At 42.3% G+C, this 13023-nt stretch overlaps 1 protein-coding gene across 1 annotated transcript in view; it reads left to right on the forward strand.

Moving 5' to 3' along the window:
• Positions 1 to 13023, forward strand: part of cdhr5b (cadherin-related family member 5b) — a 50077-nt gene that overhangs the window by 8292 nt on the left and 28762 nt on the right. Inside the window, exons 2-10 of the mRNA XM_037682499.1 lie at positions 914 to 1095; positions 1184 to 1231; positions 6787 to 6876; positions 8196 to 8282; positions 8541 to 8642; positions 10622 to 10807; positions 10948 to 11038; positions 11118 to 11215; positions 12568 to 12768. Of these exons, the coding sequence (XP_037538427.1) occupies positions 914 to 1095; positions 1184 to 1231; positions 6787 to 6876; positions 8196 to 8282; positions 8541 to 8642; positions 10622 to 10807; positions 10948 to 11038; positions 11118 to 11215; positions 12568 to 12768 (1085 nt within the window). The remainder of the gene's footprint in view (positions 1 to 913; positions 1096 to 1183; positions 1232 to 6786; positions 6877 to 8195; positions 8283 to 8540; positions 8643 to 10621; positions 10808 to 10947; positions 11039 to 11117; positions 11216 to 12567; positions 12769 to 13023) is intronic.

Below are 13023 nucleotides of genomic sequence, written 5' to 3' on the forward strand. Positions count from 1 at the left end.
ACTCAGCCCTCTGTGAACAGTAAACAGCCATCAGGTGCTAATGATCCTTTGTTAGGCTGATGGTCCTTCTTGAGCATGTGATCAGCTGGTTCTGGTTGTCAGCAGCAAACTGGTTGATCCACTCTGAGAAGGTGCTATTTAAGAGACTGAGCTGAATACAGCACCTCAGACTGAGGAAGTCTCTCGGATGAGAGACGAAACGTTTCTACATTTTTTGTTTTGTTTTTTTGAATGTCCAGAGGACCAGATTGAACTTTTTTGGATTTTTCTACCTGGATTATTGAGCATGCATCAGGTTAAAACTGAATAGTTTTCATTTGATTCTATTTCTATCTTAACATGTGATTCTTGACCTGCCATTGTGTATCTATTCCTACCAAACCCAGCCGGTCGAAGCAGATGGTCCTCTTGTCCTGATCCTGGTTCTGCTAAAGGTTTCTTCCTCATGAGGGAGTTTTTCTTTCCACTGTCGCCTTCATGCTTGTTCAAGATGAGAGTTCAGTGATGGAGTTAAACTCAAAGCTGCTCCTCAGATAAATAATGTTCAATTATTATTTTATACATGAATGTTTCTGTTCAATTATTATTTTATAGATGAATGTTTCTGTTCAATTATTATTTTATACATGAATGTTTCTGTTCAATTATTATTTTATAGATGAATGTTTCTGTTCAATTATTATTTTATACATGAATGTTTCTGTTCAGTGTCTGAGGTGATTCTGTTGTGACTTGGTGCTATTTAAACTGACTTGAATGATCCGAGTCTGAACCTGAAGATGTAAAAACTGTTCTCTCAGAAAATGTTCTCAGTCTGGTCTCTTCACAGAACGCAGTCATCCCAGTGAAACATTTACTCATTTGAGTCAGAAGAGTTTCTTGGTTAGTGACAAATTGTTTTCTTCTGTCCCAGCCGGCTGTTCTCCAAATACAACTGCAACCATCGCAGAAAACAACCATGTGGGGGCTGTCGTGGCAACAATCCCCATCGAGACCGGAGTGACCCTCACCTACTCCCCAAACAACCCCCCTGATTTCCCTTTTGCAATTGATGGAAACCAGCTGATAGCTACGAGTGTGTTGGACTTTGAGACGGTCAGTAATAATAATAACAGGTCTAAACTGACATCTCAATCTTTATTGGCTAATTATTTATATGCATGTTGTGTTTAATCTTTTTCAGATGATTTCTCCTTTCATGGTTGGCATCGTATGCACTAGAGAAACTTCAGTAAGATTTCATTTGGAAAGACAATGACTTGACTTTTGTCTCACTAATGTAGTGATTTTTTTAATAAACAGGCAGAATAAAGGAAACAATATAAACATTAAATTAGACTGAACAATAGATTAAACAATCACAATAATGATGACATTAAAACGATTGTGATTTAACAGCAAACGTGCAATAAAATGTGAAAGTGGGTGAAAGTAAAACCCAGCAATGATAAAAACATTCACTAAATACAATAAAGTGTGCACAGTGATTCGGACAAACTTTTACGTGCACACATGGGATGTACAGTAGGTAATTTGATTGCACAAGATTTATTTGTACAACCGTGGGTTCTGTTCCTGTGAAACGACTGATGTTTGGGTAGATGTTGGTGGTTCTGCTGCTCCTCCCTGAGGGGTGCTGAACACTTTGGGTCATAGGTCCTTAAGGACAATGTTGGTCCTCCTGGAAGGTCTGGTTTTGTAGATGTCCTCCAGTGCTGGTGGATTTCTGACCATTCTCTGTAGAGTATTGTTCCCTGGACTGTTGTTCTCATCAGAACCAGAACTGAGTAAGTTTGAGATTAATGTTGACGTTTATCAGGGTTCATGTCTCAGCTCCATCCATCCATCCATCCATCCATCCATCCATCCATCCATCCATCCATCATCTTCTGCTTGTTCTGGACTCAGGTCTCGGGGCAGCAGCTTGAGCAGGGAGGTCCAGACATCTCTCCACAGCCTCTTCCAGCTCTTCTGGGGGGAGCTTAAGGCGTTCCCAGGCCAACTGAGAGACTGGTCTCTCCAGCGTGTCCTGGGTCTTCCCTGGGGTCTCCTCCCAGTTGGACATACCCGAAGCATCTCTCTAGGGAGGCGCCCAGGGAGCATCCTTATCAGATGCTTGAGCTAGAGTTGCATTCGGGTCCAAAAAACCCAACACCACCCGGCCCCAGCTCGTAGCCATAATTTCTGAACCTCATCCAATCCGACGAAGTAACAGCAAATACAGGTCCGAACCTGAACCCCCCCAACATTTTTCATTAAGCTTTGACTGGTTAGAGCTATGGTTATTAACAGTCGACGGACACGCGCTGCTGAATAAAAGGGGGGCAGTCATCAAAGCACATTAAACTCTTCCCCTGCTTCTGCCTGCATTGGACCCTGCTCCGACATGTTGGATATTTTGTGATCTCACTTGTTTGGGTCGTGAGCCGCATGTGTCCGCTGAGTGCAGTGGCTGAATGAACATCTATTTGGGCGATGGATCACTAGCAGTAGTCCATCTGAAGCGTAACTGAACTTTTTGCCTCTTTCAAGGCCATTCAGAGTGCAGTGAAATGGCCTCGTGCATCTGGTATGGCAAGTCATGTTGCCATATAATTGGATTGTCAGCAGCGTGCATCTGCTGATACAATCAAAATCTGACACTGACTTGGTCCGCACATTAAGCACATTATTATAGACCAGCCCAGCCCGAACATGGGTCGGGCGGTGCCGGGCTCCAAGTTCGGGTTAGAAATGACAGCTCTAGCCCGAACCACCTCAACTGGCTCCTCTCAATGTGGAGGAGCAGCGGTTATTCTACTCTGAGTCTCTCATGATAATTCAACCTCCTGTATCCACAATCTCATTCTTTCAGTCTTTACTCAGAGTTCATGACCAGAGGTGAGGGGAGGAACGTAGACCGACCGGTAAACAGAGAGCTTCGCCTTGCAGCTCAGTTCCCTCTCACCACAACAGAACTGGTACGGAGTCCACAATACTGCAGACACTGCACCAATCTGTCTGCCAATCTCACGCTCCATTCTTCCCTCAGAGATACTTGAACTCCTCCACTTGAGGCAGAACCTCACCCTCGACGTGAAGAGAGGGTGTCTCAGCTCACTGTTGTTTATTGTTGTGATGGACGCAATTACTGAGCTTATTAGGAGTGAAGTTCTGTGGGGGGTGTTGTACGCAGATGACCTACTTGTGGTTGGATATTCTGAAATTTACCTCCAAGACAGTTTCAGATGGTGGCAGCAGTTGAAAGAAAAGGTCTGAAAATAAACTGCAGCAAAAACAGACCACGGTCTTCCCGAAAGCTAACGAGACCATAACAATTACTGATGATAGAGGAAATGTACTGAAACAGGTCGAAACGTTCAAGTATCTGAGGTCGGTGATAAATGCCAAAGGAAGCTGTGAAGAAGACGTTAAATGCAGAATTGGTGCGGCGTGGCAAAAACAGACGGAGCTGACAGGAGTGCTTTGTGACAAAAGGATGCCGATTCATATCAAATGGAAAGTGTACAAGATGATGGTGCACCCAGTCTTGCTTTGTGGAGTTGAGGTATGGACATGAAAGAGAAAGGAAGAGGAACTCCTGGAAAGAACAGGAATGCAGATGTTACATGTGATTCTTGGAGTATCCCTCAAGGATAGACGGTGAAATGACGATATCAGAAAAAACACTTGGCACGGCATGCCTCACGGATAAGATACAGTATCAAGAATGAGATGGTACGGGCATGTGCAGAAAATGGAAGATGGCAACGAGGTAAAAAGGCTATTAAACACAGAAGTTTCTGGTCAACAAAGCAGGGGACGACAGAAGAAGAGGTGGATGGATATGATCCAGCAGGGTATGGATTCAAGGATTCAAGGTTCTTCAGTGTCATTCACATTGCATGTGGTACATGAGGTGGAATGAAAGTGTACACAGGGTCCCAGTTACATCCAACAATAGCAAAAATATAAAATGTAAAAAGAAACAGTACATAAGGATCTGAGATATCAACTAAGATATATGCTAAAGGAATGCCCAAGAGTACGCTAAAAGACCTAAGATATACACTAGTCACTAATAGTGCAAAACAATACACCAAACAGCAGCAGCACGATTCTCATAGGTCCAGTTTTTCTATAATTTACATGCTCAATGTGAGCTCTAACATAAACTAAACTAAGAAACAGATTTGTTCAAATCATGCAACAAAAATACAGAAACAAGATGCCAAAAGGGAAAAAGAAATCTATCTACAGCAGCATGGTCGTATTGGCAGAATGGTTCTGATGACAGTGAGGTTCTCTTATTAACATGGTCCAGTTAGCAGTATGGTATTGTTAGCGGTGTGGTTTGGTTAGCGGCGTGATCTTTTTAGCAGTGTTAGCAGGTCCTGTCAGCAGCTTTGATGGTAACAAGGACCGCAGCAGCTGCCCTCCCAGACTGCCCTCCAGAATCAGGTCTGGCAGACAGAGAACATCCAAGGTCCCCCCGTGGAACCAGGCGCATCCACAGAGTCCCATCAGGCAGACAGAGGATATTGTTAGCAGCATTAGCAGGTCTAGTTAGCAGGTCCCATCAGCAGCTTGATGGTAACAAGGACCGCAGCAGCTGCCCTCCCAGACTGTCCTCCAGAACCAGATCCGGCAGATGGAGAACATTTAAGGTTTACCCGTGGAACTGAACAGGTCCGTAGAGTTCGGTCCGTGATGGAGGATCATGGCGACAGCTGCCATGACAGGCCTGAGCCCGAGGATGGAAGGACTGAACCACAATGGCAGGATGGCAGTGAAACAGAAAACTCCACAAGTGTGTTGTGGTCATACCTTTACCGTGGATGTGCATTGTAGGCACAAAAAAAATGTTAACAAAAACAACAGGAACAAAAAAAGATCGAGTTCACCGGGAGCCTGTGAAGCTGCAGCTCAGCTGAGCGCGGCCATCTTGGCACCCAAAGACACTGCATCTCACAATAGACACACGAAACAGAGCAAAATGGAGAAGGAGAATCCATGTGGCTGACACTGCTCCGAAAAGAGCTGAACCTACAGCCTGAAGGAGAAAGGAGGAGAGAGAGAACCAGAATGGAGTGAGTACAAATACTCTGTTATAAATTTGTAAAAGTTGGTTAAGACAAGGCTTGGTGTCCCAGAATTCCTCTGCATTCTTAGAAAATACAGAGGCTGTTCTGCCTTCCTCACTGATCTTCTGGGCCCAAGTGAGATGCTCCAAGTAGTGGTGAGGTGTGGTGGAGGTGTCATCTGCAATGCTGGTGCTATGCTGGGATGCCCTGCAGTTATGTGCAGGGTGAGAACAGCAGGTTACATCCTTGCACTAGAATGTAATGCTGGAGCATCCTACTAAAAGCCAACGTCAAAGACACGGAGTCACAGTTTGCTAACGTCACTACTTTCAATTTGGCAACTCAGCAATTCTCTGACAGGAAGTGCTTCTCCGCTTTTTATCCATCAGGTCCAACATCTGACTGATGGGAGTCATTTCTTTACAGTCACCATCAACAACCTGAACATGAACACCAGCCCAACACTGAACAGAACCAGCAGGACAACCCATCTGAACACAGAACCTGAAAAAGTCCACCCATTTCTGTCCCTAGATTACCCAGAAGGCCCTGCAGCACACCCAGTCTCAACGTGTAATTTTAACAATTCACACTGAAATTCAACAGTAGCCCACAAAACTGTTATCACGTAATGAAACAAAAACACAACTTTAATATTGAAAATGATCAAATTAAACCTAAATGTGATAATTAATACCAATCTTTTAGAGCAACTACAATTTCAACGTGGATTTTTAAAAAATGAATGGGTACAGTTGAATGCAACACAAATATGAACACGGTCACACACACAAGAAGCTTTGCAGTGCTTCTCACAGTCCTGAGCTCCTCAGTCCCACCCACTCTATATCAGCATTCTGATTGGTTAATGTTCCCGTCAGTTATTAAACAAACTCCTCCTGCAGAGTCTCTGATCGAGCTCCGCCTTCTCTCCTGACAATGAAGTCCTAACCAATGAGACAGAACCTTCAAACATGTTTCTGCCTGGAGACTGAAATTTAAAAATATCTGGTTGGATAACTATACTTTCATGAATAAAAAAATAAATAAAAAAAGACTTGTTCAACTGCAAAATGGTTTACAGAAAATATGAGAAATTAGCAAAATAATAAAACTAAAACTACACAGAAAGTATATATTTTATATTAAATAATGAACATTTTCAAACACTTCATATGTGACTCAGGCCGTCTCTGAAGGCCCTGAGGGCTCCCGACTGCAACAGAACTGTTTCCAGCTGAGCCCCTCGTTTGATCCTTTTTAGAGAGGATTTTCTAAAGCTGCAAGGAGACACGTGAGCCAAAACATTATGACCTGCACAGCTTACCTTTGGACTTGGTTTGGTTTCACAGCTTCTTTAAGGGATGGACAGTGTTTTGTTAGACTCTTAAAGGCTTTGAATAAACTTTCCATGTGTTATAATGTTTTTGAGAAAACGAGTTTATAAAAAAGTACCAACGGTTCACTCCAGAGAGATTACAGGCGTTTAAGATGTTTTATGCAATGCCAGAAGACTCATGTATACAGAGTTCAGAGGATTGTAAAATACTTTGATAAATCCTCAGAGCAGTGATGAACCCTCAGAGGCTGAGCACGTTTTAAGGAGGTTTAAGGTGCAGGCGGGGGTTCCTCAGGCAGAACTCTAGTGCTACATGAAATCATAAATAAGACAGGAGGTTAAAGGCATATTAGGTAATTAAAGCCAGTTTTTTGTTGTTTCCAGGTCGATTACACCATTTATGTATTTGTACAGAATGTAAACGATAACCCCCCCGTGTTCGACAAGATCCTGTATACACCAACCATCAATGAGGTAAGAGACACTGACACCTATCTAAAAACATTTTTGTTAAACAATTATTAATTTATTATGATTTTTTTGTGTGAATGATTATTAAGCAGGACATGGGCACCGGCGACCCCCGTGACCCAAAATGGAAGAAGCGGGTATAAGATAAAGGATGGATGGATTATTAAGCATTCACACTATTGTGATCCTGTTTATATTTATTATTCTGGATTCTTTAACCCAGTATTCACTGGTTAACTGGTCACCATTAACTCCACACAGACTCTCTAACTGGTACATTTTCATCTTTAAATCACTTCCTGGTCTGCTGCCTTCATACATCTCCTCCTACATGTCTCTGTGTGAGTGCAGCTACAGCGTGCGCTCTCAGGACATCATTACCTGCAGTGTTCCCTCAGTGAGGACTGAACTAGACAAAAGGACCTTCTCCTACTCCGCTCCTGTTTCCTGGAATATCTTGTAAAAAGACCTGAAGCTCTCGACCTTTGACCTCATAAGTGACTTCAAACATCTGTTAAGTTCCTGCAGATGTTCCTGTTTTTAGTTTCTACATCACTTTACAACCTAGCTGTTTTTGTTTCATTGTTTTAATTAACATTTCATTTTCACTTGTTCTTCTCAATTTGTACGCCTCTTTTATGATCGTCCACTGTCGTCATCACTCTGTTAAAATCAGGTCTCTCTTCAAATGAGTCCCCGAGACTCAGTGAGACTAACGTGTATAAATAAAGGTTGAATGAATTAAAATGTATCATATTTTATTCTCATTTTAGCCTTTTCAGCTAATTGCACATTTTTTGCACTCGTTTTAACCTGTTTAGCCTAATTCAGCAAAAATGTGCTCTCTCCACTTTCTTCTGGTAATTTAAGTGACATTTTGCTTTTTTTAGCTACTGTTCAGCTGGTGGCTTTTTTTTTTCATATTTCTGCTGTTTTCATATAATTTCCACTTTTTGTTGCTCATTTTTGCTTCTTTCAGCCCAATTGGGCACAATTGTGCTCTCTTCACTTCCTTCTGGTAATTTAAGCTTCTTTATGATTGTTTAGCTACTTTTCAGCTTTTTAGCAAACTTACAAATTTTTGTGCTAATTTCTGCTTATTTAAATCTAATTCAGCAAATATGTGTTCTTCCTGTTTTCTTCTGTTAACTTAGGTTTGTTCTTCAATTTCAGCGACATTTAGCTAGTTTCAGCTGTTTTTCAGCAAGTTCTTCAGGAATAAGCAGTCACACTGTATTTTTGCCAGAAATACGGTTTCTCTAGTCATTTATTATTCTTGGTGTTTACCTGATCAGTCTAATTTTTTACACTTTATTATCCAGATGTCCCCCATAGGTTCCACTGTGGGTAATTTTGATGCCACAGACCAGGACCAGGACCAGCTGTACTACAGGCTGACAACTGAATCTGTACGACTCTCATTGTTTCATCAATTTTTCCTTCATAATCCGATGAATGCATCTTATATGGAAAGAGGATTAGGGCCATAGTGCAAAATATATATATATATATATATATATAAAATATACAAATTTTGACTTTAATCTCAGAATGAAATACTAAAATTTAATTCATTATTTTAAAAGAACAAACATTTTTGCCTGTAATCTCATGTTGTACATGTCCTCAGTATAAGTTACATTTCATGACTTATGTGTTCTCTGCAGACTTATTTCAAACTGAAGTTACCAACCATCCCAGAAATCCTGGTTGATGCACAACTTGACTACGACAAGATTAAACAGGTTGAACTGGTACTCCAAGCTCAGGTGAGTCTTACAAACTGATGTTTTTCCTCCAACAAGCTGAAAGTGATGCTCTCCGTTCTGTACGGTTACTGTCCTTCTTATTCTAACGACCAGGGCTTAATCTGAGCCGGATCCTGCCGGACCCAGGATCTGGGAACTCCCTTATTCTAACAGGGTGTGTTCTGTTAACTGTTAGGCTCACTAATAATAAAGTTACAACAAACAAGTTATGAACAACAAATGCTATCGCCATTTTATTTTAGTACCAGGCAAACCGATGGCAGTGACAATATCCAAGATCTTTGCATACTTAGCCAAACTAATAACCCAAACACACAAACAATAAAAAACAACATCATACAGGTAGCTGTAGAAACGTTGGTTACGTACTGTAACCCCAGATTCTATGAGTATAGGCGCAGCCCTTTAAGGCTATCGCTAGTGGGTTTATCCCTTCGCGCAGCACAGCACTGAAAACTTTAGTCCGCGCCCACCGGCTGTGTGGGCCCCACCCCCGGTCCGTATAAATTACGGTGAGACCGAGCAATCGGCTCCCAAATATCTTTTTTTCTTCAGCCATTTAGGAGCCAGTGAGGCCCAGAGCTTAAAGGAATACACTTATACTCATAGAATCTGGGGTTACAGTACGTAACCAACGTTCTATTTCGTATAGGCTTCGCCCTTTAAGACTGTCGCTGGTGGGTTAAAGGAGAAGCAGGATGTAGTCTATGCCTCACTGGGTCCATTCAGACACAACATGAAGCACCTGCTTGCACAAAAAAACATTTCATCACTCAGCCTTCTGTGTATGTAAATACGCGCTCCATGCGCAGGAGCTGGAACTGGAATCTATCAGATAAATATGATTTAAACCAATTTAGAGCCGTTCCTGTAATTCCAACAACATATTCAAGTCTCTGTTATATAATATTATGATAAACTGTATGAAATGCAGCACTGAGGTCTAACAGGACCAGTGTAGACACAAGTCCATTGTCAGAGGCCATGAGAACATCATTAGTGACTTTCACCTAAACCCCAACTGAAACTCTTCAAACAGATTATTTCTTTGCAGATGATCCCGTAAATGACCTGCAACTATTTTCTCTAGAATTTTTCAGATGAAAGTTAGATTAGATATAGATCTATAGTTGGCCAGAATTTCTGAATCAAGATCAGACTTTTTAAGTAAAGGTTTAATTACAGCAACCTTAAAGCGCTGTGGTACATAACCATTTATTAGAGACAAATTAAGCAGATCCAAGATGTGGTTATTAATTCAGGGAAATACGTCTTTAAACAGTCTGGTTGGGATGGGATCTATTCTAAGATGAATAATATAAAGTTCTAGTTTTATGGAGTGCTTTTTGTACGTTAGCAGGCTATCTCTCCAGGATAAGTAATATTCTTCAATGCTAGTGGAGCGCCATTTTCTTTCTAGATTTCTAAATGTCTGTTTTAAAGTACGTAACTCAGAATTGAACCAAGGAGATAATTTCAAGGAGCTAGTTTACAGAAAAGGGGATTGGTGGTGCAGAGGTTAGAGAAGGTGGGCCTGTGATTGGAAGATCACCGGTTCAACTTCCGGTACCGACAACATCAAAATGTGGGTGGGATTGGTGAAACACCCACACCTGCCTCCACCCTCATTTTTCCCACTCTGGCCCCTTGAGCAAGGATCTTAACCCCCACCATCTGCTCCCCCTGACACCCTAGACAGCAGCCGTTTTCTCCACACAGAGGGCTGTGGTAGCTTGGTGGTCTGTGGTTGCGTCAGTAAGGACATCTGGTGTAAAAATAGTAATTACCAAGTCTTCGTGCAACTTACAGTATTTCGCTGTGGTGACCCCGAAGAAGGAGCAGCCAAAAGAAAGAAAATGGTTTACAGATCCTTCTGATAGACCAACGGAGAGTTACCGATGGACCTGACTTAACCTTGTTACATTTTCCTACTTGAATTACTGAGCATGCATCAGGACATTCTGTCCTTATTATTTTAGGACACAAAGTTTGACTCACCGCCAGAAGATATCTCGTTTACGGCCACCACAACCATCATGATTTCCATCTTAGACATTGACAACAGACCACCATGGTACCAGCCTTGCAGCAGACGTGAAGTGGGGGGAACCGTGGTCTGTGAGAGTTCTGGCTACACCGGCAGGGTTTATTTAAATGAACAAGAGGTAACAGCACCAACACCACATCAACTTCTGATGAACAGATCGAGGGGGAGGTCTAAAGGGACTCTAAATGTTCATGTACAAAATTCACCTCTTGATTTTATGAAATATATGGATAACTGTTTTTTTCCTCCCCTTCACAGACTGGGGCATTACCTTTGAAACCAGGACCACTTTATGCCATTGATGGAGACATGGGAATAGATGAAGACATAACGTACTCCTTCCTCAGTGGTAGGGAGCTTCCAATGGTCCATCGCTCAAACTGGTTTCTAAATAATGGAAGATCGACTCAGTTCTGTCTGTGTTCTAGGAGATGAAGATAATCTGTTGGAGATCAACCCAAACACAGGAAACGTCACAATGTTGAGGCCAGCTGACGTGTTGGGACCAATCAGTCTGACAGTCCTGGTAAAGTCCAAAAGTCGGTGTGTGAAGAAAGAATAAAGTGCGCTGCTGATTGATCAAACTATCCAGGTTTGAGCCTGTGACGTGCATAAAGCAGCGTTCACCCCCAAAGAAGACCATTCAGTTTATTTCTAAAGCTCCAAGTCACAGAATCATCTCAGGGACTGAACAGAAACATTCATGTATAAAATAATAATTGAACATTATTTATCTGAGGAGCAGCTTTGAGTTTAACTCCATCACTGAACTCTCATCTTGAACAAGCATGAAGGCGACAGTGGAAAGAAAATGAGGTCAATTTGTTCTCTAGTAGTCTAAGTCTATAGCAGCATAACAAGACAACCCTAACTATAGGATTTATCAAAAAGGAAAGTCTTAATCCCAGTTTTTAAACTGGACAATGTGTCAGCCTCATGGGCAGAAACTGGAAGTTGGTTCCACAAGAGAGGAGCCTGAGAACTGGAAGACCTTCCTCCCATTCTGCTGCTGGAAACTCTAGGAACCACAAGTAAATCTGCAGTCTGAGAGTGAAGTGCTCTGTTAGGAAAATATGGAACAAGAAGATCTGTAATATAAGATATAAGACACACTATAAGGAGGAAAGATGGAAGAGGGAGTGGTGGTGCAGAGGTTAGAGAAGGCAGATATGTGATCTGAAAATCGTCGATTCAACTCCAGGTATACACAACATCAAAATATGGGTGGGAAAGGTGAAGCACCAACACCTGCCTCCACCCTCCTTTGCCCTACTCTGAACCCTTGAGCAAGGCCCTTAACTCCCACCATCTGCTCCTTGGACAGCAGCTCTCTGCTCCACACAGAGGCTGTGGTAGCTCGGTGGTCTGTGGTTGCGTCAGGAAGAACATCCGGCGTAAAAATAACTGCCAAGTCTTCGTGCGACTTAGTTCGCTGTGGTGACCCCTGAAGAAGGAGCAGCCGAAAGAAGAAAAAGAAAAAAGAAAAAGTTAGGCAAGATGGAAAAGGTTCATGAATCCAGCGTCCCTCCTCTGGACTCCTTCCCTGATCAACAAACATACTATATGCATTCAACCTTTATTTCTACAGGTAATCCCATTGAGCCTCGAGGACTCTTTTACAAGAGAGACCTGATTTAACAAAGAAAGATGACAACAATGGACAACAGCAACAACAATAAACAGTTATAAAAAGTCAAACTGCAGGGTTTTTTTTTTTTTTTTTTACATATATATATATGAAAAGAACACGCAATCACCACATAGAACACACATGGGGTCATCTTACATCAGCAGAGCAGCTCACAGCAGCTTTGAACTCCTGCTGACACAAGAAATAAAGTTATTTAGAGGTTTCATGAGAAATATTTATCCCCACAGGCAGCTCAGAGGACAAACGTTCATCAGTTCACCACAACCTCTCTCACCATCAGCGTGCAGGTGGAGAGCCTTCATGCTCCACAGTTCCAGAGGCCGCAGTACGAAGCTCTGATCACCTCAAAGGGCTCGATGGCCATCGACCCGAGGAACCAGCAGCCATTACAGATCCTGGCCACAGACCAGGACTACGCTTCTACTGGGGTAAAACATCCACAAACTCTCTGCGACCCCGAGAAAACAAATCACACAGCACTCTACTACACACATTTACACAGCACTCTACTACACACACACACAGCACTCTACTACACACACACACAGCACTCTACTACACACACACACAGCACTCTACTACACACACACAGCACTCTACTACACACACACAGCACTCTACTACACACACACACACCACTCTACTACACACACACAGCACTCTACTACACACACACACACACA

Source organism: Nematolebias whitei, chromosome 10, assembly GCF_014905685.2.
Source record: "Nematolebias whitei isolate Nwh7 chromosome 10, NemWhi1, whole genome shotgun sequence".
Taxonomy (NCBI): domain Eukaryota; kingdom Metazoa; phylum Chordata; class Actinopteri; order Cyprinodontiformes; family Rivulidae; genus Nematolebias; species Nematolebias whitei.